General features: G+C 41.8%; 1 protein-coding gene and 1 long non-coding RNA gene across 6 annotated transcripts in view; one reads left to right on the plus strand and one right to left on the minus strand.

The window, feature by feature from the left end:
• Positions 1-23,657, plus strand: part of LOC107270231 (homeobox protein abdominal-B) — a 67,565-nt gene extending 43,908 nt beyond the window's left edge. Inside the window, exons 3-6 of one of the 4 annotated variants that reach the window (XM_015745062.2) lie at positions 9,657-9,749; positions 10,507-10,550; positions 15,774-16,808; positions 21,319-23,657. In XM_015745062.2, the coding sequence (XP_015600548.1) occupies positions 15,815-16,808; positions 21,319-21,803 (1,479 nt within the window). In that variant the 5' untranslated portion in view covers positions 9,657-9,749; positions 10,507-10,550; positions 15,774-15,814 and the 3' untranslated portion in view covers positions 21,804-23,657. Of the gene's footprint in view, positions 1-9,656; positions 9,750-10,306; positions 10,551-14,053; positions 16,809-21,318 lie in introns of those variants that run through there. The other 3 variants (XM_025087614.1, XM_015745059.2, XM_015745058.2) reach the window with 3 other exon arrangements.
• Positions 158-13,791, minus strand: LOC112494713. Of its 2 annotated transcripts, XR_003060457.1 has the most exons (4): positions 13,652-13,791; positions 13,093-13,354; positions 11,452-11,731; positions 158-833 (listed from the first exon to the last, which is right to left on the minus strand). It is a non-coding gene; the product is annotated as an uncharacterized LOC112494713 (long non-coding RNA). The 2 variants fall into 2 exon arrangements; XR_003060456.1 differs by lacking the exon at positions 158-833 and having other exon boundaries at positions 10,559-11,731.
• Positions 23,658-24,080: the final 423 nt, after the last annotated feature.

Consider the following 24,080-nt stretch of genomic DNA (forward strand, 5'->3'; position numbering starts at 1 on the left):
ATATTTGTAACACCGTAATAATATCGAACTCTATTTGTATCTGTAGCAAGGAAAATGCATGGGCACCATAAGATCCGAGTTATTTATGCAAAAGTAGTATTATCGAGGATTAGGCGTATGCATGCGTCTACTGGCATTTGCTTATATAGATATCCAATGTTATCCCTATTATCCTTCGTACATCTTGCCGCGACGTAGTAAACGTCATTTGGAGACTTTGCTTGGTACGAGGAGGAATTAACCCGCATTAAAATCCGATGTTTAGGAAATCAGGGTCATGAACTGACGAGAGACGGGTGCGTGCGTCGCACAACGGATGACGATGCCTTGGGAAAAACTAGACTAGGCGTTTTTATGGGCCATCAAATTACGGCTACCACCCCATAAAATGCTTAAGCGAGCTTCCGTGCAAGTCTCTCAGCCACTACTGGCTAATGTCCCTCAGCGAATAGGTTGGCATCTCCTCACCTGTAGTACCAATGGCCATTCAAGGGAAGTGTTACTGCGGATATCCGCGCTCTCTAAATAATTTTTCCATTTACGATAATTTCACCCAGTGGCCGCGAGTTGAGCGTCGCGACGCCCTATCGACGCCACCAGCATATTCCTCCTAGATCCGACCTCTCAGGTATCCTATCTACTTTTTCCACTTGTCTGTCGTTTTTTTACACCTTTTATACGTAGTCGCATAAAGCATCCGCAGGGATGCTGGGTCCAGAGTGCAAAATGCCATTTGCAATCATAGCTGACTTTTTTGCAGCAGGGAAATATTCTGCGAGCTGTGCTTCCTTCCGCGACCGTGTTTGATTTATGATTCGAAGGCCTCGAGCTGTCTGAAAGGTTAAATTCTTGAATGTATATATGACAGATATTGCATATCTATACATTGGTCATGTGCACGTAATGAGTATATGGATGTAATGAAAAGTGTTGAAAAGGGTTGGCAACTGTATTGGGTGGAATATTTAGTGTGAACTGTACCTAAAATCGGGGTGTATCAATAGTCGGAGAATTTGAATGGAATTAACTCTTCTTATAGATCCGAAGATCTATGTGTAGGATAAATGTTTTAAACAGTAGTGCGAAATGCTGTATGAATAGGCTCGTTAATATTTCGTGACAATAATAATTGTCGCTCGTAATTCAATATTATAATTAAACCCTCGTAAGGTCTTGTTTTATTGCGTCAATTAATATGTGCCGTTAAAGTAATTGCTCGGTTGTGTTAGTCTAGTCGCACCTATAAAATATCATTGCCGAACCGTAGACTTTAGACACGCGACTTATAATTTTCACGTTGAAGATCAATAAATTCACCATTGAAATAAAACATTGGAGAACCGACTAAACACTGTGAGAAAATACCATAAAATCATAAAAGATATATATATATATATATATACCCACAGCACAGTTTCTTACTACCCTCATAATTCATCGACATCATCTGTACTTCGTTAATACACTTTGTCGCTTTTTAACACAAAGTTTAAGTCTCTTTCACACGACAAAGTTGCAGCTCGTAAACGACCCATTCACTCTTCTTTTCGTGTTCTAAGCCATAACCACGTTAATAGAATAGAAGTTAGTCCTTGCCATATGCAAGCGTGTATCTATTTACAATGCTTCCACTGTACGGACATGTGTACACATATGAGTTACCATATGCGTTGCGCGTATTCATCGAACGTTATCCGCGCTTGCTGATTACAAACGATGAGAATTAAATGTAAGAATAAACAGAACTCAATGACACGTATGTATGCATTTCACATGATAAACAGGCTTGCGCGATCACCCATTGATGTACGGAGTCACATATCGTAACCTTAATGAAAATTTAAAAGTCGTTCGCAATTCTGACTGTCAAATTAAATTGAAAGAAAAAACATTTGAAATTCGGTTCCCTCATCTCCAATCAGAATCATCGCTCTAGATTCGCCCCTAAAATTAGTCGCGGTCAACAAGCTACTAATTAGCCCGTGTTAAAATACAGGGTACGTGTATATATGTATACCAGCTAGGAAAATAGTTCAATTTTGTTGGGGCTGGTCAGCAAGGGTATATTGGGTTGCTTTGATCGCGTGAGATATCAACGAAGAGGCGATAGCTAACAATTCCCATTAGGGCCTGTTTACACGAGACGAAATTACTCAAAGTGGATGTATACGAGCTTGTATCGAGGGAGAGGAGATTAATTGAAGTCTCCGAAAGTGTCGATGATATATGATACTTCACGAGGACAAACTTTAAGCTTCTCCGGTGTGTTAAACGATTCTTATATAACCCGTATACAGGGAACGTGTTCGTTAAATGCAGTCCCGATGAATCTGAATTGCGTGAGTGCTCTCTATGCGTACGTTTACAGAATTTCTTCCGGTGACTCGTTTGGCTTCTTCTTGTGGCGTTGGTGGCAAATATATTATGCCTCTCGTAAAATTAAGTTTTTACGATCATTTTATGGACGCGCGCGGCCCGTCGATGCTCTTGGTACCTATAGGTGTGTATTTCTCACAGCTGGTCGAGGGCCCGTGCCGAGTTCCGTTCTCGTTCGTCACATTTGTTAACGGTAATTATAACTTTTTAGTATAATAAATTGTCACACTGCCCTCCTCACTTTATCACTTATGATAGCTGTATACACATGTACAGGTCATTTGTACTTGGCAAATGATAGATTTTTTATGTAAATAAATTAAAACACCAGAAATTGATATAGGTACGTGTAGAAGCGATGGTGGACACTGTGTTGAACCTTTGCTGGGTGAGAACGTACCGTTTGGTTATAAGGGCGCGGAGTATCTGCTGAAACGTGCCAAGAGGTCTTCCCTTGGTGTAAGGGCTGAAACTTTCACCAATAGCAAAAAATCATGGCTGGGGAAAAATGTCTCCAGGCAATCTAGGTCAACCTGGACCCACGGGGTGTCTTGCTTACTTTCACATTGGTTACAACTGCTATTGCTCTTTTGTAACGGGGAAACGGAATTGCATGAAAAAGCTAAGACAATCGAGTAAGATGCGAGGCGGTCAGGCGAGACGAACGTCTTGCCGTCATCCATCGGCGAGTATTTATTACGCGAAACGTCCGCGCCATATCGCAGATGGCGCGTTTGTCGATGCGTGAAAATCACAAGGATAGAAAAACCACGTGACCAGAATTCTGCTATTCGGTTAGTCGAACTTTTCTGAGAAACTTAAGACTGCTCTCTCTGTATTTAATTACTTCCACCTCGTGAAACGTTATGACGTAGTTTTTACTTTTTATCCCGAGTATTTCTGTATCGATTAAATCAACTGGGGTATCCGTCTTATGGTACACGGGACGCTGGAAAATGGCTGAGAAGTTTGTCGAGAGTCGTTCGACAGGGGGCGTTGAGAGGTGAGGGGAGGGGCTCGCTGAAATCTTCAAAGTGGAAATTCGATTCGAAACGATAAAACTACGTCCCTGCGGGATTTCATGCTGAAACTATTTCCTTGTATAAACTTTTCGTTTTGTCGCGAACACTCCTGCTTGTATCATCGGATATATTTTGTTACTTTAAATGCATCGAAACTGAGCACGGAAGTATCGCGAATGTAGACGTTATTGTTGTAGATAAAATTTTAAGAATTCAGCATACGCGTATGCTACCGCCATCTATAGCTCAGGGATTAACTAGTCTGAATCGATCCACATAAGTCTTACTATAGCAAGAAAACTTGGAGAATGAAGATTTCCTGGAAAATTACGACTTTGAAAACACCGTATACTTTCCCGTAGAAACAATTCTCAAAGTAATTTCCTAGCATGGAAATAAATGACTCGGAATATATATCCTTGTACAAATTAAATATATAAAGACAAACAATTACGGTCCAGAGCTTAAATTTTGTCGATCACGTTTTTCTTTGAATATATCGAAATATTTATAAAATTCAGCAATTCCGCTCTGTATCGGTTTTTAAGAATGGGCAGCCATCTCACTCGTATAAGACCGTCTGTCTTACCGTACAGATAATATCCTGCTTTCGTATCACACCAAACGCGTCATTTATAATTCATGCTGCAAGCTCAGTCGGGAACCGCGATCCCTGGATCCGACGGCCCTGGTTACTCGCAACTAAATCTAGAGGTAGGTGGAGTATGGATAGGGCGGTATTCATGGTGACGTATAGCCATAGGTTCTGACTTCTTTTGATATATGTATATATATATATAATGGTATAACAGCTACATATATACAAGCTACGGCGTCCACGTTATATACACGTTCAGTGCAGCCGACGTGTGTAACATAAATATACAAGAGCAGGAAGAGAAGAAGGCTATCTCGAAGAAAGGACGGAGGAGGGAGAGAGGAGAGTAAAGACGAGGAAGAGAGAAGCTGAGAAACGTGAAGAGACGATGACGTGCGCGCTCCATAGCGAAGGCTATGCCGAGACTGAGCTTGAGCTTCAGGCTGAGCTGTACCGGGGGATCATATTATTTTGGTTGAATTATTTATAGAGCGCTCCAAGAAGCCAATGTATAGCTGATACGCCTTCTTCTAGGTGTATCGTATAGGGATACCTGAGTATATGAGGTGATACCTATGGGCACCTATATGGGTAAAGATATAGCCTCTACGTATCATGGTATCATATTCAACCATCCTTCGTATCGTATGACTGATTTTGTAGCCTGATAACGTTTCTGAAGATGATTGGATGAAAAATTCTGACGTAACTTTATTCCATCGAAAATAAGGGTTGGATTGTTTTCTGTCTTATTAGAAAATATTAGATTCTCGGAACATGTTTCTGTCTTCTGGGAGTTTTTAGTGGGTAAGTCAGAAATTGATGAAATGAAGTATTTTTTATGGACCAATTATTTGACCGTCCTGAACATCTCGGTATTCTGTAATCGCGGTTCCAAAGTCTACGATGCTCTAAATATTTACGTCTGACGTACAATACGCGTGTGTTCTGAAAATGCTTAAGCAGGAGGTTACAGCGTCGGTTCTAGAGCTGTCAGCTTTCTCAGTTCCAAAGCCTAGAAAATCCTCGTTCCCCTTCGTCGTTCCCTGTCAGGACCCTCTTGAAATCCATTGACCGATACCGATAAAAAATTCGTTTTTTTACGGTATCGAATCCAGGCGTATTATTCAAACTACAATTCTATCGAATTCCAATCCATTTTGGATAGAATACCCGGAGGAATTGCTGAAGTCTCCGAAGACTCGTCCAAATATCCTTGCCACAAGGGAACAGACGTATGTATAGCACGAATGTATACGCACCTTGTACCCTCTACAGGTACAAGGCTGTGTAAAAAAAAATTGTTTAAAAGAAAGAAACGGAGGAGAAGACAAAAAGGAAGATGAAGTAAAAGAACCGTGAGTCTGCCTCGAACCGATGACGACGGTTCCCATGACGACGCCAACCCCAGGAACAACGAAGCCTTCTCTTGGCATCCTTGACTCAATACCGACTCGCCATATAGCCACGTAGTGCCCGAGCGAAATCTCCTTCTCTACAACCCCTACTTTTCTGAGCCCCAAACCTCAACCCTCTGGTCCAACCCTGCCACACCACCCAGCCAGCAGCCCCTGCGCTTACACTTTGCTCCAGCTGTAGGCCTATATTGTGTCTACGGGGTGTGTTGCTGAATACAAACTACCACTGTTAAGGAGGGCAAAAAAAGAAGTGGAGAAGAAAAAAAATACTGGGAAGATGGTGTACCTAATTATGGCTCGTGCTTTTTCATCCCCCCGTTACAACTACAGACGTATCCTTCGAACGGAGACGTGACTCTTCCTGGCCTCCATCCTACTTGAAGATAATCTTTGGACCCTGTGGGATTCTCCTACCTATCCCGTGAGATTGCTCCAGACTGTCATACTCGTTAGAAAGTGCTGCGGATGATTTAATTAAAGGGATGCTGGACCCAGTGCAACCCTTTCTTTCAGATAGAATTGCCGGTCAACGCATCTTTTTTTTTTTTTTTTCGTCACGTGGACAGTAAAAGTCACAGCTGTCGGTGTCATTCGGATACGTGTGCGACGTCAGTTATATTTCTATTAAATCCCGTAGTTTTCGTGACGATTTTTGTTACTTGAGGTTCCTTACTCCTTTCGCTGGTTTATCCACTGGAAACTGTGCTTATATGGCTGTACAGTTTTTCTTGGCTATGGGATTTTACGTAGTTTGACTGTTTTTCTTTTTTTTTTTTCACGTCTCTTTTTCTCTCGACGAAATCGCCTCTAAAGCTTCGCGCGAGACACGTGCAGTTGATAGGTGCTCGCACACCCTATGATACCCGCACTGCCCATCGTCCATTTTGACTTTATTACCGTGGAAACGCTACGTAACGCAGCTGCGGTATTTCCCAATTTTGTCCACCATTCGATGCCACCATTACTTCAGGATTCAGGGAAAACAGACAGAACAGCCTCATTCTAGCGTACCCCATCCTACAACAGGCATAGCCAGCACGCTCCTGCTATGGGGTGCCACGTCCTCACAGAACGGGGAAAGTAATACCTAAACGCTTAGAAGGGATGATTCCCATTAAAACACGTTCCTGAATTTTCGCAATCCTTTCAAAATCCGGCTTTCGAAATCCAAACCGATACGTTCAATCCAGCGTTACCGATAATCCAGGTGATTCAAAATTCATAAAACGTTTCTATATGCAAAATCAATTTTTTTGACAAAATCAAAATTTTCATTAAATAAACAAAATATTTACACTGTACGACTCACAGTAATACATAAATACATATATACACGTATTACTGCACGTAGCAGGAAATTGCGAAACACAATCGTATGTAAAACCAAGTATTTACTTGGTGGAATTTATATTTCCTGTACGAAAACCGTGTCGAATCTGCTAATGAAAGTTTTCCGGAAATTGACCGAAATATATGCGAAAATGCAAAGGAGGTCGAAAGTCTAACCGGTATAGAAATGTACACTGGGACGGTCATGACATGGAGATCGGCTGTAAGGAATATAGAAGGTGTCCATTCCATTTATAAGCATGAGTGAATTTCCGCAAGCACTTTAAAGTTGTGACGAAGGTCTGAGGGAGTTATCCAACGTAGTCTGGTGGAGCGCGCGCCACTGCCATATTGGACGGGTAGCGTTTGCCAGGGGAATGTCGGCCGTCTATTGGTCGAACGGCCATTACGCTCGCGCGGGAACAGGAGGGCCTCCCATGCTGAGAAGGACGCCAAAAGGCGTCCCGACGCCCCACTGAAAACGGCACGCGTCACATCACACGCTTATGGGACTCCCTCCTATTACCCTTTCTCACTCTTCTTCCTCTTTCGCCCTTTCTCTTTATCTCACTCTCTGCTTTCTTTTTCCTCTCCCGTATATTTTTCTTTCATTCTCTTCCTGCCCTCGCTCGTTCTATAGTTCTACCCTTACTCGTCGTTCTATATGACTATCAGCAACCCCCTGGGCAAGTGGAGCCGGATACATTTTAATTTTCCTCGTCCGCTCGAAATAAGACTTTTCTTTTATTCACCCCTTACCCCGTGGAAGAGTTGAAATTTTTAATCAACACATCTACGGTTATTAAATTACCGAGAATAATTAAAATGCTGCCGCTATGCTGATCGATAGGAATGATAATTATATTTTATGTATACCATTGCCAAGATACGGTTAATATTGTCCAAGTGTATAAAGAGTGAATGGACTTTTTCAAAATTGTTTTCATAATTTCTTTTTTTACGAAGATAAAATTTTAATAGAAGTTTAACAGGCGTATCTATCTGAATAAAAATTTTTTATTCATTTAATAATTAGTCGCAGCTTGCCATATTAATTGGTTGATAGCGATATGCTAGAATAATTATATGCAGTTCATCCTGATCATAACAAAAAAAATCGATGACATTCTGTCTCGTGCTCCTGGGCTGTAAAATACTGATTGATTTTATTGGCAGTAAATTTACACCGAGCACCATTTGTATTGGTAGTTAAACAATAGGCGTGTCTATGTAATACCTTATAACGCCCGACAATCGCGTGGCAGTTCCGTTTGGTCTTTTTGAAAAATCGTAATTCGATATAAATCCGCTCCTTCCATCACTCCGTAGGAAATCACTAGGGCCATAAATATCAGCCTATTACTAACGCCTGCGGCCTTATCCAGATCGAACGTTAAAGTCACTTGAACGACAGTAAACGTTGCCGCTTGGTCGCGCTTTTGCGCCTTTGGGTCAAGTGTACCTCTTGTTAGGTTAGTACGAAAATTTTGTATACTCGATCAGCCTCCGTTATAATAAATCATTATGGATCACAATATCACCGAAAATTCCCTAGGCCAGAAAAGTCACCAATCTCGCAAGCCATACGTACCCCGTGTACATGCAAGGGTGTCAAGATAAAATATTCAACCCCTAGAACATTTATGTGCTTCGAAAGCCAACAAAAAATATAATTGGAACTCTCTAATGGTAGTTTCTTTTTGTCAACCCTACTTCTATTTGTACTGAGAAAATAAAATAAAGAACTCAGGGTGCACGGAAGCTTGAAATCAAAATTTTCATCTCATTCGCTAACCAGGATCTTTCCCCCCTTTGGGTTTGGCCCGCCTAGCGTGAATGATAAATGGCGCCTAAGGGGTCTTTTTTCCTTTTTGAATACTCTGTAAGACGTTGACTATCCCTTGTGGTGGGACTGTATAGTCGGCACCCTTATTCTTGGGTAGGGTGGAAGGGATGCAAGAGCTTTCTCATGTCCACCTAAAGCGCACCCTCGACCAACCTCCGCTTACCACCACGTCCATATTGGTAGAATCTTACGATTTCTTCAGGTTTTTGAAAACAATTTACCACGCGATAGATACTGTAAACGAATGCACTGTCATTTGCAACCTCATTCGTTTTCATTGACGAACGCTTCGTTCGATAAAATCGATTTATTTCTTATCAAATAAATCCTCATTTATTTGATAAGAAATAAACAAAAAATATAATTTTTGTAAAAACGAAGTAAAATAAATGTTTTAAATTTTTTCAATCTTTTTATTTTTTTTCCCCTATACTTTCCAGCGAATAGAAAATTTTCCAATTTCTCGATATCAACATGATACATCTTCCCTCCGGAAACGCTATCTCGTCTGATCTTTTACTTGAGTCAAGCATCTTCTCGTAACATTTTGGTTCCGCACGGTAAAGTTACTCCCTCAAGATTTGCTCTGGCATCCCTTATATTCCCTGTATCCAGTTTCAGCACCTCCCGCCATTCCTTGGATCCTATCGTACAACGCATTCCATTCGGTTTACTGTGAAATGCCTAGAACGTGCTTTGTGTCTTTTAAATGGAGATAGACTGCATTACTCGGATGCATGTTGGATATGTATATTTAATTTTTGAATCTCTTTTAACTCTATATATAAACTTCTATTTTTTTTTTTTATAAGAATTCCAATTTTTACAGCAACACCTTTCCGGCATAAACGTTAGGTAAAATCAATGCGATCAAGTTTGTGATATATGATAAGAAGTGGAGTCTCGTTATGGAGTAGCGTCCATTAACGACCTATACAAGCTATGGAACTTTATACCTGGTGCGACATAAACCACTAACCCCATATAAAAGTCATGGTGACACAACCTATTATGAAGGCTCTATTGGTGAACAGGCCATTTAATTTCTGTTTCCGATTTCTTTTCAGGCTGAGGTTTTTTCTTCTCAACTTGTAAATAAAAGGCCTCAAAGTGTTCGGCGCCGTGGAGAAAACGTTTCACCCTTTCGAGCTGTGCAGCAGGTGAGCTTTCAAAATGTTCTATTACCCAAATTTTACATTTTATCCTCGTATTATTTTTTTACGGGCTTTAACTTGAAACTCGAAAAAAAAAAAGTAATAGAGAAATTTTCCATCCTAATTCCGGAAACAGCAATGGCGGCGACGGTTCGCTTATCCGCCCTGAATATTAGGCTTCTCTTTGTATTATTACTATCCCAAATAGTATTTCGGGCGCGGAGGCGTGTACACATGGGTGTATATCCGCGTTAAGGGTGAATATTTCTAATATGTCGTGGAAACGTGCCTTAGCTCCCTTTCTCGCGGATTACCCTTGTTACCATTTAGAGTCGGGCTGCTTGCTGACTTTAGCATTTTATTGCCATCGAAGACGAATGGCGTCGCACTTAAACTAATGCCTCACGCCGAAACTATGGCTAGCAGTTAACAGCCAGTTACACTAGTTTCATTGTCACGTAACTTCATATGGTAATTCTTAGCAATTATGTCATTTAAATAAAAAATTGAGTAACTTGCAGAATTAATATTTTGAAAATTTATTTTTAAAAATATATTTAATTGCTCTCGTGATACCGGCTATTCTCAGACCATGGGTATGGAATGATTATGTAATATTATATTAAAAATTATTGAAAAAAAAAAATGATCGACTTTTCATATGAATCAGTTATTTGCTTATCAGAAACATTAAACCTGACGTTTACGAGATGTTTTGGGTCGAGTATGATGTTGGCTGACGCAGTGTTTGCTAATGTTTCAGGCTCTCCCGTGTGTTCCCGCCCGCAACCCTGGCCGGTATACAAGGTGAGTCGGCCCATAAAGCTGACCGTTTGTTAATAAATGGCTCTATTAAGCTAATTACATCCCTTATTAACATCTTAGGAAATTGTAACATTGTTAAAGGATATTTATAGTTCGTTCACGAATAAAATTCATTTTCGAGGGGCCATCTAGCCTGTAGGTTGTCAATATACATGAGTCCCCTAGGCTTTTTATTTTACTCGTGAATCTACTGTATCAATTTATAATTATAAGTAGCACGTCTCAAATTAATGAAAACTATCGGAATACAAATAACATAAGTAGAAGGCATGGACACTTGGCAATGTAATAAAATTTACGAACATGATTTTTTCTTAAAACGCTTTGGTACGATACTTCGACGTTATTCTTATAATAATCCACAAAAACGTTGTTAGATTTTCTTAACTTTCATCGTCAATGGACCTCAGGCGTATCATACACCCCTTTTTTATATCCGTTGAAATCCGCAAAAACCAATAGTTAATAATAGTTTAATGCAATTTCGTACTTTCCACTCGGCACCATTATTGCTATCCATCACCACGGCATATCGATTCTATATTACTGCCACTCATTACATTCACCAGTTTAAGTATTCGCAAGCATACGGAGCGTGGAAGCCGTGCGTTATTATTACACGGAAAATTATACAACGCGCCAAGAGTTAACCTGCCAAGGATAGTGATCGAGGATGCTCATTAAAAAAAAAATAAGCGAAACAATAATTATCATGTTTAACCTTTGGGACTTAAATTTAATATACGAGCTGGAATCTATTGACCCATATTAAAAGAATCCGAAGGAAAAAACTGAGTATTCCTAGAGATATCTCCTCCTCCCCTTTTTTTTCTTTCCTTCTATTAAGAGAATTCTAAGAATTTTACTCAAGATCATTCCGTACCCCAGTTTAAAGGCATCCCGTTACTGGCGCCCTCTCACAAAGTTTCCCAGATCGTGTATTTTTCTTGTCACGACCAACACGACAGTGGATTCTGCCATACATAGACAAGTCTCGTTAACACTGCCGCGCGTCAATCTCCGCTTGGCCGTTCGTTGCGCATACAAATGGTATTTCTTCAGAAACGAAGTCCTCGGTTTCCGGTAGCCGCATCAAAAATGGCCTTCGAGAAGTTATTTGAGTTTTGAACCTTCAGTTCAGGTCCAATAGGATCCTTTAGGGTCTGTAAAAAAAAAAGGACGTCTTGTCAAGGAAAGATCTTCATTTTCTTTTACGTGGTCAACTATAGATAATATACATGCGGACCGATAAGATAAGATCTTGATGTGAATCTTGAATGTTTTTATCGTTGAAACAAATCATTAAGTCAATTTGCCTTTAATTAATTCATCCCGAAACGTCAAATTGGAGTTGGCAGTAAATGTTGTTATGTCGTCATTAAAAGCGATGTACGTGTACAGGTAACATGTTCTTTTAACGTGTTACCCATACAGTAGGTAATACGGGGGTTCCGGGTTGTTAACTACAAATTTCATTACGCTTCTCCGAGATCGTATCGATCGTTAACAAGTCACGGAGACTTCATTAATTTATTATTAATATAGATATTTTTTAATGTTCGGAATGGTATAACGCGATACAGACCTAACGGTAACGTGATATATTCAGTAAACAGATCGGTATAAGGGATTTTTGGATTTGGAATTACTATCAAGATATCCTGTTCATATTTCGAATAATCTAGTCTGTACAGTAAGTTAACATTGATAACTTGGAATTACGGTATCTTAATTAATGGGAGATCAAGGATGCATAATCATAAAAGCATGGTTGTGCAGGTTGGTTGAAATTAATATAATCAGCCTATGAATACGTACATTAATGACTGCTATAGTCATGATTAATTAGTAAACTTGTATATTAATACGACTTTACCAACCAGTCGATTCCGTTAAATCTCTTAAAGATTCTTTAATATAAAAATGCAAATTATCCTTATTTTTATTCAACTTGCAGATATAATGCAAATAAAATTAAAATACGTATAGTGGGAAACGTGCAAAGTAAATTTGTAGAATATATTTTGAATATTTCCAAAAAATTACCATATACAAGCTTCTCACGCTACCGTAGTACGCTCACCCAAAAATTGTCCAATAGGTCAAAATAGTTTCAGAATCCAATTATAAATTCCCATACAAACTATGAAACGTAGCAAATACAACTTTGCCAATCGTCCAACTTATTCCCATTGAGCAATGCAGTTATTTTCTCACAATCATAAGAGAGAATGCGTAAATGTGCGTGATAGTAAAACCCGCAGCTACTAAATTCAGCCAAGTACCTATAGGTAGTAGTATCGCTATAAAGTCCATTCATGATCGCGCTGGTAGCCATAGAACAAGCACAGCGTACTCGTGCACCTAGTTAAAGTTATTACTTGACTATACAACACGTGCTATATACAGTGAAGTAATAGTAAGTGTAGTACTACAGCGATGTAAGAAAATAGAGAGTAAAAATAATCATGTAGAATCAATAAGAACATGACTCGTTACGCCCCTGAATTGAGGTACCTCTTACCAGTATGCCCAAACTGAATTGTTGTCATTATCCTTACGTCAGCAATTACCGATAGACCGGTAGGACTAGGGTCTACGCATCGCACAGCGTATGCGGCGATCGCGACGAAGGCGTGCAGCCGAAGTTGTTGTCAGAACGTTTTACTTTACTGCCCATAAAAGTACCGAGATTTAGACTGCAATACAGCCATGACGTATTGCCCTTGTATACGATCCTCGTCGTATCCGCCTTTGCCATGAGGCACGAGTCGTGAAAGGAGTAGCTGCAAAAGAGGAAGGAGACTATAGGATACAACAGATGATTGGAGGTTTGCGTAAAAGAATCTTATTTATAAATAGTTTAAAAGTATCACGAAAATAGATGAAATAGTGAGTCTCTAATAATTACAGTCGATCCTAGACTATTAAATATAGTTCAGGTTAGAAAGCGTGTAGAATACCAAGAAAACAATTACTTCTACGTCTATGCGCAAAATAGTCATCTAAGATAACTAACGAATCATCCGAGACAAGTACCTTCTAGAAATTATCTTGGGATGAAATATTAATGTATAGGTTACCTTCCAATGGCTATCATCATCCTTCTACGACTTAAGTAATCCGACGCCTAGTATTCGTCACGAGTACTAAATTTCAGAGAATATGACAAGCGTAGTTACAGTCCAGGTAGAAAGCGGAGTACGCGGTAGCTAAACTGTACGATGCACGAAATAAAGCACAGCGATTTTCTGGAGTTTCTCAAAATCAAGTAGATTCGAGATCACATAGTTCCTCGCGACATCGTAAGATAGTAGGAGGTTGCGTCGGTTTGTTTGTGTCTGGCATAGTACAACGGGTGGGGGTGTATAGTTATGGTAGCCCCAGGGGCAACACGGGACAGAGAGGGAAGGTTAGTTCACGGAACTGCCGAGAGATCGCTCCGGCGTCGTTGTTAGCTCGTCGGCTCCGAGCCGCGGACAGAGCTCAGTTGCCGCTCAGTTCGGCTCAGCGAGGCCAACGAGAAGAAAGGGGGATCTTTTGTGTGTGTGTCTCGCATTGTTCCGTAGAAGCTGACTACCTGACCCGACCCCACTGACAAACATCCTAATCGTGCTGCGATCATCATCGGTCCAAAGAGGGAAGGGATACCCTGGAAAAAAAGCGTTTGAAAAAAAAGGATCTGACTGCGGAAGAATAAAGACGGAGTGAAAATAGGACATCGAGGAAGGAGCCCGACTACGAACGATCCCTAAGTCACTTCGCGTGGTCTGCATTGACAGATATAAACTCGTGTTGTAAACGGCGCGCGCTCTGTATGAATCTCTCTGTCTCTCTCTGGCTGCTGCTGTATACATATATATGTATATGTGTGTGTATATATATATCTCTCTCTTTCTCTCTCGTAACGATGTATGGTAGTAACTAAGCAGGCGTATATGAGATAAACACGAGATTCAGGAAGAAAGTGTATAGATATAAAAGCAAAAGAAAGTGTAAGAAACCCGTGTATATACGATGTTTGGTGCGTCGTCGTATATATTTTAATATATAAAAAGGAGTGCAAGAGTTATGCTCAGGGTGACAGTTTTATTGGAGCAGGTGACATGCCGGCCGGACATGGTTTACTGGACGGTGTCTGCGCTAGTTATGTGTGCGTGGAAGCATTAGGCCGTTTTAAAGACAGAAATTGCCAAGTGTCTATGCGGCTGTGAGAATTCGCATGGGAACGACAATAAGTACTTGTGGAATACATTGACTGTACTAGATATTAGACTTGTCTGTCAAGAAGTTTGACGATTTCGAATGTGTGGTTTTTACTTGTTACGTGTGACACGAGTCTAAAGTGTTCCGTGTCTCTTTTTTTCTGTTTCAACGCATCTCGTCGCTGGATCCCAACGGATTACTTGGACATTAAAAATCTTGGATCGGACATCGTCGTTCCTTTTTTACTGGGATATATATTCCTTGGGTACGAATATTACTTGGATCATTATCACCGTGATCGCCACGCCAATTATCAACGTCATTTGGATGTACTTGAATCACGTGGTGTCGCGTCGTCGCCTCGTGGATACAATTTTTTTTGGATTCTCATCTTTACCCACTCAACGATTCCGTCGTCATCATCGGTACTTACGATTATATTTCTGTCTGCTGCTCTCTTTATCTTTATCCCACTGACGTCCACCTGACCCTCTGCTCTGTTCACCCCTCCACCTGTCTGCCGCGCCGCCACAAACCCTCCTCACTCTATCCCCTCCTGGCTCACTACACCACTACTCTTCCCTTACTCAACGGCCCGCTTTCTTCGGTCGCTCCGCTCTATCATCCTTTTCTGCTCTATCGTACCGCACATTCGGTCCCTATTTCGTGCACGCGTTCCCTCTGTTTACTATTTTTATCCGAACGTCATCATTGGTACCGTGATCGTTATTGGGATCGTTACCGCTATCTTACCAACGTCGTGGATCGTAATGATTGCAATTGCCTGAAATCATTGTCATCTGGATCAACTCCGCGGATCGCTAATAAAAAAACGCAAACGGCCGCAATCGTTATAATTCCAACGATTCATCCTCGCTATCTGCACCATCGCCGATCACGTGGCTTGCTCGACGGCGACGCTGTACGACAATGTGCACGCCGCACCGCTATGCGGTTCCGGCGTGGGCCACCCTGGTTCCGTCACGCCGATGGGATCAGCCACCGGAGCGGGGAATTCCACCGGGGTGACCTGGTGGGCCATGATGAACGGCACCCTCTACGAGGACAGCCCCCCACCCGTACCCCCGACCTCATCGCTCGTATCGATCCAACAACAACAGCAACAAACCTCCAACTCAGGATCTCATCAACAAGCCACGAGTCCCACGTCTCCTGGAGCACCGACGTCAGCAACGACAGCACCGCCAGCACCTACAGCCAGCGCGAGCTCGACCTCGCCGAGCGCCTCCTCGGTCGCGAGCAACAGCGCGGCTGGTCCACTTCACATACCGGCGAAAAGGTTGACCGGTACACCTGCCGGTGGTTCGACCTACGGCGAAGTTCCTTGCGTAGAACCGTCCGGGGCGCCAGGTGGTGCCGCAGGAGTCATTCGACACTCGCACTCCTCGTCAGCGGGGTCCCAGGGCGGTTGGAGTTACAGTCCACATCATCCGCAGGACGCCCATTACTCCTCCTCTGCCGGAGCCACAGCGGATTCGCTCAATCATCATCAGGCTTACGGGGGTACTAACCCCCCTACGTATTACAACCTGGCTGCGGATCCTACCTCGACTTCCGGCTCGTCCAGGGACAGCCGGAAGGCCGGTGCCACTCTGAGCTTCTGGTCGCCTGCTGCCGCCACGGCGGGATCCGCGGCTGCCGCTGGTGCCACGTCTGATTACAAGTCGTATAATTCCGGTGGGGCCGCCACAACGACCTCCTCTACAGGAGGCTCATCCTCCGGGGCTGGGGATCCCGCCGTCTCATCCTGCCATCAGAGCTTCTCGCAGAGCTGGTGCAATTACTCACCTTATACCACCGCCAGGCATCATCATCCGGTCGATACGGCTGGTCATCATCATCCCCATTCTCAGGCGGGGGTACCGTACCTGACGCCATCTGCGGCTGATGACCGGGGGAGGGTTGCTGCCGCGATGGTTGCCGCTGAAAGTGCTTTCCCTCATGATGGATATGGTGGACTTAGGAATTATGGAGCGCCTGAGCCCGTTACGTCCAGTCCATATCCACCTCCAGGTAAGGATCAATTCTAGCTCTATTTTAACCTATCCTATCGTCATCAAAAAAAAACATCACTTTCAACTCTTCATTCATACACAATCACTTATAGCAACAATCTCAATTTCACACTACCGTACGGTTTCCCTTTTCTCACTTGTATACATTCGGGCCTGGCTTGTAATCACTTGGCTGGGGTGAACGATCCCTTCGGAGTCGGTTGACGACGCGCGACCGTTCATATAACAGGTCAGGGTCGTGAGGATGGTGTGGTGTCGCGCGGCACCCATGCCACGCCGTACACTACTCTCCCCAGGGACAAGAGCCTGGGACAATGCGCCGCCACTGTCGTAAATTTGAGAACTCTCCCCGTAGCTAAATGAATATAGGAATACGCATCAGGTACGGATCAATAATACGGGCAACTATCGAAAATAAAACACATCTGTCTTACGCGAGTCACGAGATTCACGTGTTTGGCATATGAAAGCACGCGTATTTCACTCCTGCATATGTCCTACATATTACATATGTACGCTTCTTATACTTCAATAAGCCTCCCACGACGTAGAAATGATATATTCCCTCGCAATAACCCATATGTAAATACAACAGGAGTTACTGTTTATACACGACAAATCTATGCCGTGTCGTGACATCTGTGTAAATTTTTCGTTTAATTAGAAAAAATCAAACTTTATATAAATATTCATATATTTTATATACTCTTTTACTACAGTGCTCTGGTATATCAAAAATTTTGAAAGATTCAATTTAAATCTAGACTTCACGTCCCAACCAATGGGGGATCAGATACGAATACCTCACTAAATAAAATGAGGGATCCAATCGGCAGGACTAGCAATGCCAAGTTCCTCGCTGAAAGTACGAGTCATCGTTCATTCATATACATGTATGTAGGTGGTTGGGCCTCCGATCGTCGTTCCCTGTAAAACGTCGTCGCGCAAAGCAACGACGAGCGGCTCTGCCGTTGATGGTGGCGGTGGGTTTATTGGCGGCCGTAACTCGTAAACTCTGGCGCGCGCCTCCGATCAGCTGATCCGTTCCATGACCCGTACGGCACTCGGTCTTCCAACGGCCATTACCGACCTTATCTTTGGTCCTTTCGTTGTCATTTCTTCGCTACACTTCGATTGGCTCTTGTGGGTTTCAAGAGTATTTCGGTCTTTCTTTGTAAGTTAAAGCTGAACAAGGATGGGAACGTTACTAGGCCGATATAACATTTTTCTGCATCGGTTTTGATTGATAAATTAATTGTAATTTTACGGAATGATTTATCTTTGTAGGAATTTATGCGAAATTTTTAGTTTGGAAATAATTTGAACATTTTTATTTCTTGCCGTTCAATGCAGATCAAATTTTCATATTTCTTATTGAGGTTCGATAGAAGAGGATTGATAGACGATTGAGCTTTAAGAGATCTTCGGTGTTATCGTGTGACCCCTTTTCTCTCTTAGAACTTACAGAAATTCAATTTGTGAATTGATAATTGATCCCGGCCGACATTGCTCTCTGCCACTACCATAAAAGATATTTAATTCGTTTGTCGCTGAATTCAAATGGTAGAGAGTGTCATATCTATCTCTATCTTAGGACTGACGCACGTAGTACGCTGTTTAGTTTTTTTTTTTTTTTTTTTTTTTTTTTTTTTTTTTTTTTTTTTTTTTTTTCTTGAATAGAAGGAATAAGCAAGAAAATACATACGAGCCTTCTCCACATAATGACAAAATTTTTGTCCATAGATGAACTGACGGAAGATAGAGTGAACTGTCCATAGAGCGAACAATAGAACATGCTCAAGTTTTCGTCAAATCAAACAACTTCCGATGAGTGTTCAATCGAAAAGTAAAAAATAAATGAAAATTGTTCAAGAAAATTCATGAGAGTTTCGCCTTCGTTTTATTAGAATTTTAAATCGCAATAATACAACAGTCTCAGCCTAATCACCAGCTGTTACTATCAGTTTCTCACATTTTCCATCTTTCTATCAAACTGTCACACAACTCATTCGATTTAAAGTATCTCCTTTTAATTAGCGCCATTTCGATTACGGAATTGCATATATTAGCCAGATCCAGTCGCGCTTAAATTCTAACCCGTCGTGTAGGCAGATTCGCCTCTCGAGCGTACATCTTACATACAAAGTAGCAGCTACGCGCCATCGATGCTTTTCTCGCTCGCCAACAGATGGCAGCTGTATTATCTTTAGCCGTGCATTCGACGAAGGGAAACTCGTCGTCGCGTCACAACCTTATAGCAGTCTCTCGTACAATCTCGTCGAGTTACGATGCTCCCCCACCATGAACGATCCCATTCACTGTCATAATATGGATTTCAATGTAGCAGAAACAGAGTCCGGGACTCGTGCTCGAGTTGGAAGCGGGATAATGAAAGTAGAAGAAAACAATAATGAATTACACTTGTACAGTTTTTCTTATCATTGATAACAAAATTTATATCCATATTCAGAGTAGATCTTTTAGGATACAAATATTTTACTTTACACTTTTTCTCCTAGAATTTATGTTATCGTTGATTAATAATAAAAGGGTTAAAAGATGACAATTAACTTTTAACGCTAATTTTTTTTTTATCTTACTAGACACATTGGCGTGTATGGAGATAATTTGAATATTTCCCTTGAGGTTGATTTTTGTTTTTTTAGATAGGGGTAAAGTGCGAAACGATTAATAATGCTACAAGAGGGTTTAGTCGTAAATCCAGGATACGTAATGCTGATGGCATTGACTTTTCCCCTAAATTGGGGTTACTCTGTCCCAACACGCGACCGTCTCCTGCCTGTGTAAACTATTCGTATGCTGTTTCACGTCTACCGTCGTAGCTAACTCTACTGGTGTAGTCGTAGCAATCCCGTATACAGTGGATCAACTCGTATCGGAGTAGCACATGAGAGTTCTTTCTGCGCATCAGTGTTATTATAAAACTTGAAAAACAAAAACGTTGATACATGGAGGAATGACAAGGTCGATTAGTGATAATTAAAATTCGAAAAAGAGTCATTAGTGCCGTTTATTCAATTTCGAAACAGTATATGATATCGATAGTGTTAAATATTCTCTTATATAAAAATTCCCGCCGATTACGCTTAGCATGTTCAGACACTGAGACTCCTCTAATTATAAATATTTTTTGATATTTTTTATCGGTTTAAACGCTCGAAACGTATCGTGCTGTGAAATTTTTTTTTAAAATTCGTATAAAGATAAAAGAAGACAGACTGGTCAAAAAGGAGAGTCCTAATTGATTCATCACTCAATCCAAATGTTCGCGTACCTCCATTGGCGTATTGCGGCTTCTATAATCATACGAATCCTGACCTTCGTCAAATAATTTACATATTTTCACGTTTTAGTGGGCAATAAATTCACGTCAGTTAGGCAATCGCGAGCGACCTAAGAGGATGAGAATCGCAGGGCGACCGAGAGAAAGTTTTTATTCGCTCTTATAAAGTGTCTACATATTTGTAATTCTCGCCTGTGCAATGTTTTAGTCGAATGAGAATGCGACGGGATACGTATAACGTGGGCGAATAGCTTAATATCTACTTGTATATATTCTCGACTCGATACTGGATCAAATTGACTCGCCTTTCTTAAAAGAGCCGTAGCAGGAACTACTAACCGTGCTGCAAAAAATACACCCACGGACTGCGTCCCTTCGTACGGTTAGTAGAAACCGGTCCAATTATATCGTACCGCTTTGCTGGCAACTCTGTGTATACCTATGCGTATGCACGAGTGCAGATCCTTTAGGTTTTGGTCGTGGACAGATACATTTGAATTTTCATGACGGGAGGCATTAGGGATAAATTGAGGAGTTTATTGAAGGTGGTAAAATCGCATTTTGGAATTATTGTTAATTGGAAAATATAAAAAAAGAAACTTTAGACTGTTGATTTGGAAAGGACAGTTTTGAATTTGGTTTATGGTTGGAAAATTTTTGGATAATTTTACAGCAGATAAATTTATTTTTCATTATCAGCTGTTTTCTGCTTGTAAATACCTATTGGTTTTGGGATATGATTTAGAACGACACGATTACAGTTTAACGCTATTAATTATATCACTGACGCAGAAAAGTCAGTACAAAATAACTACAAATACCAAGCTATTAAACACATGTTTCACTGAACTTATAATTATTTAATACGGAATTAATAGATTGCAATTTGCATTATTTAAATACGTATATACCATTACACGCTGGACGTAGTATCGATGTTAACCAATTATCATTATCGATAGGATGCACTTGAAATTAAATTAAAAAATATTTGAAATTTTTTTCTTGTTCCGAAACGTACCCTTCGTCCACACATTACACTATGAGGAAGCAAATTTTATATCAGATATTAATTGCCTAATTGAACCCACGAATACCTACACATATTAATTCACGATACATGAAATATCTAAATATAAGTTTAGTCTTAGATAATATTATCTAGCAATATTCTCAATGTCAGAGGCAAACTAATTGTGTTAAGTGATGTGGGGTTCCTCCCCATCTTCGTTGTTTCCTGCAGGTTCCCTCGCGGGCGTCGGCGTGGGTGTCGGCGTCGCGGGGATGGGCGTCGGTTGCGGCAGTTCGAATCCCTTGGAATGGACGGGCCAGGTGACAGTGAGGAAGAAACGCAAGCCCTACTCGAAGTACCAGACCCTAGAGCTAGAGAAGGAGTTCCTCTTCAACGCCTACGTCTCAAAGCAAAAGCGATGGGAATTGGCGCGCAATTTGAATCTGACAGAGCGCCAGGTAAAGATCTGGTTCCAGAATCGACGAATGAAGAACAAGAAGAATAGCCAGCGTCAGTCTCAGCAGCAGAACAACAACAACAACAGCAATGCGAATAACGCCAATCATCATGGAGCCACAGGCAGTCATCATCATCCCGGAAGTGGCCACGGACCCTCGAGTCACCACGTGGTCGCGCAGGCGCACCACGCGAACGGTGCGACCAAGCATCATCAGTGACCCGTGGCCTTCTCTGGGGTCGTCTTCGGCCACCATCCCCATACCTCATCCATCCATGGGGGCAGCCATAGCCTGTCCGTAGGCCACAGCCATAGCCTCCACGCTCCCCAGCCTCAGCTGACCACGCCGCTGCCCCATGCGACAGCCACCCCAGGTCCCATACACGCATCGCATACGCATTCTTCTCATCAGCTGACGCACGCGGCTCAGCAACATACCGCACTACTTCATCAGACACCCCATGGCTTGGCTGTCTGAGCGCAATTTCCGGGACTCGTCTGACTACCCCAGAGAAAAGCCTCTGTCGCCGTACAATTACAAAGGGACATTGGTACCAGCATCTTCTCAACCCAGGATTCGACTTGGAAGAGTGAAGCGAGATAATGATGAAGAAGCGGAAGTACATAGAACCCCTGTTCTGGATCCGTGAACGGCGAACTTTTAAAGACGTGCCGTGATCAGGAGTTCGGGCGCGAGATACTCGGCCCACGTCGAGCTATAGTATATACATATAAATAATAGGTGAAACCGCGAAGCAGAAGATCCGAGGAAGAAACAGAGAGACTTGTATAGAGTGTGCGTGAGTGTGCGTGCGTGCGTAGGTCGTGCGTTGGCCACTACGATCCGAGGAGTTTAGCCGAACTAGAGGAAAAATGTTGTGCCGACTTTGGAGACTCCAGGAGAGAAGGAAAGTGCGCGCCACCACGCTGAGCAATCTGTCCAGCCCGTAATACGATAGTATTCCTCCAATTATACTATAATGCATTATTAGTGTCACTTAGTGTTTTTTCTTAACCCTCGTGTATTTACTTTAAAGCGCGCTGCGATCAGCCCCGTGCACTCGCGCCAGAGGTACTATGGACGGATACTTAGAGAAAATTTGCGCGGGGCTAGTTACTTAACTGCGCTCCTGCTATTTGTGATTACATAGCGAAAAGACAATTTGGCTGAGCGAAAGGTCCTTCGTTTTTGAAAAACGAAGACAATGGGTAAGGCCAAATTTTTGGAAGAAATTCTTCCAATACTTTCACCAAATCAATTATTATAAATATATAGATTCTATGCATATAAGAATATATTACCAGTGATAATCCCAGTGATAAGCTCCCTAAGGATAGTTAAACGTATTAAAAAGAATTTTTCGCTTAATAAAAAAAAAAAAATGAATAAAAGGGAATTTTGCGAAGAATACGAGTATCCGAACCACGCGACGATCTCTCCAAAATTTTCTCCTACCTATCCGACCCTATAGAGAACAGTCACTGCATCCTAAAAAGTGTCTCTTCTCGTTGCTCAGCCAAATACAGTGCAAACGCAATAGCACCGAGTCGCGAGATAAGTAAGGAGATAGTGTAAAACATGCGAGTAAAAAAAAATGCGAAAAAAGAAAAGAAAAGAATCATCCCCAAAAGAATTCTTTATAAACGGTCATCTCCAACAAAAAAAAATGTCGTACTCATCGCCTACCAAGGATCGCAACAATCGTACCTATGATTCAATAATTGTATGTAACCAATTTTAGATTAAACGTACTCACAGTCATTATACCGAGTGGCGCGTAGTCGTTCACTCGAACGTGTCCCGCCATCATGTACTCTATCCCACCAGCAACTAAATCGGTGCATTTGCGAACTGACTCGCGAACATGAAAAAAAAAGGTACTTAAAGGACGAAGACACTGCAACAGTGTAATACGTCATTGTCAATCATGGCAGTGGATAACAAGAAAGAGCCAGCGAGTCTGCTAGTTAGAAAGTATTCGGTCGAAGGACTGACAGTGTCCAAGACACTTAGATTTTTGACCGATTTGAAAGAAAAAAAAAAACATAAAATGAAATTATATGGAAAAGTTCAGCAACGTCCAAAGGTGTCAACAGCCAGCATTTACTAAGGGATGTTCAGTCTGTTGGTAATCAACTCATTCGAATGTGAAGCGAATTTGTCACTACGCGGTTCTCTCGTCTCTCTCCATCTCCTGAGATCTTGACCGGATGACGTAAGGGACCTGTCGAGCCGTTTTAATTGACCCTTCAATGTCAGGTCCTTCAACCCTTTGCATTGCTATGAGTGATACGGACTGCGCGACGTGTGTACAGTCCGAGTAGAAGTGCCACGGGACGACAGCAAGAAACGCATAAATGGATTCTGCGTGCGCGGATGCAGAGCAGCGCGGTGGAAATGGTAATCAATGATCGATACGAGAAACGGAGTAGATAGAGCGTTAGGAAGCATTAGAAGAGTTTAGAGGGATCTACTTGTGTATTTAACCTGTGAAAC

This window comes from Cephus cinctus, unplaced genomic scaffold, assembly GCF_000341935.2.
Source record: "Cephus cinctus unplaced genomic scaffold, Ccin1 Ccin1_scaffold0709, whole genome shotgun sequence".
In the NCBI taxonomy this organism is placed as follows: Eukaryota; Metazoa; Arthropoda; class Insecta; order Hymenoptera; family Cephidae; genus Cephus; species Cephus cinctus.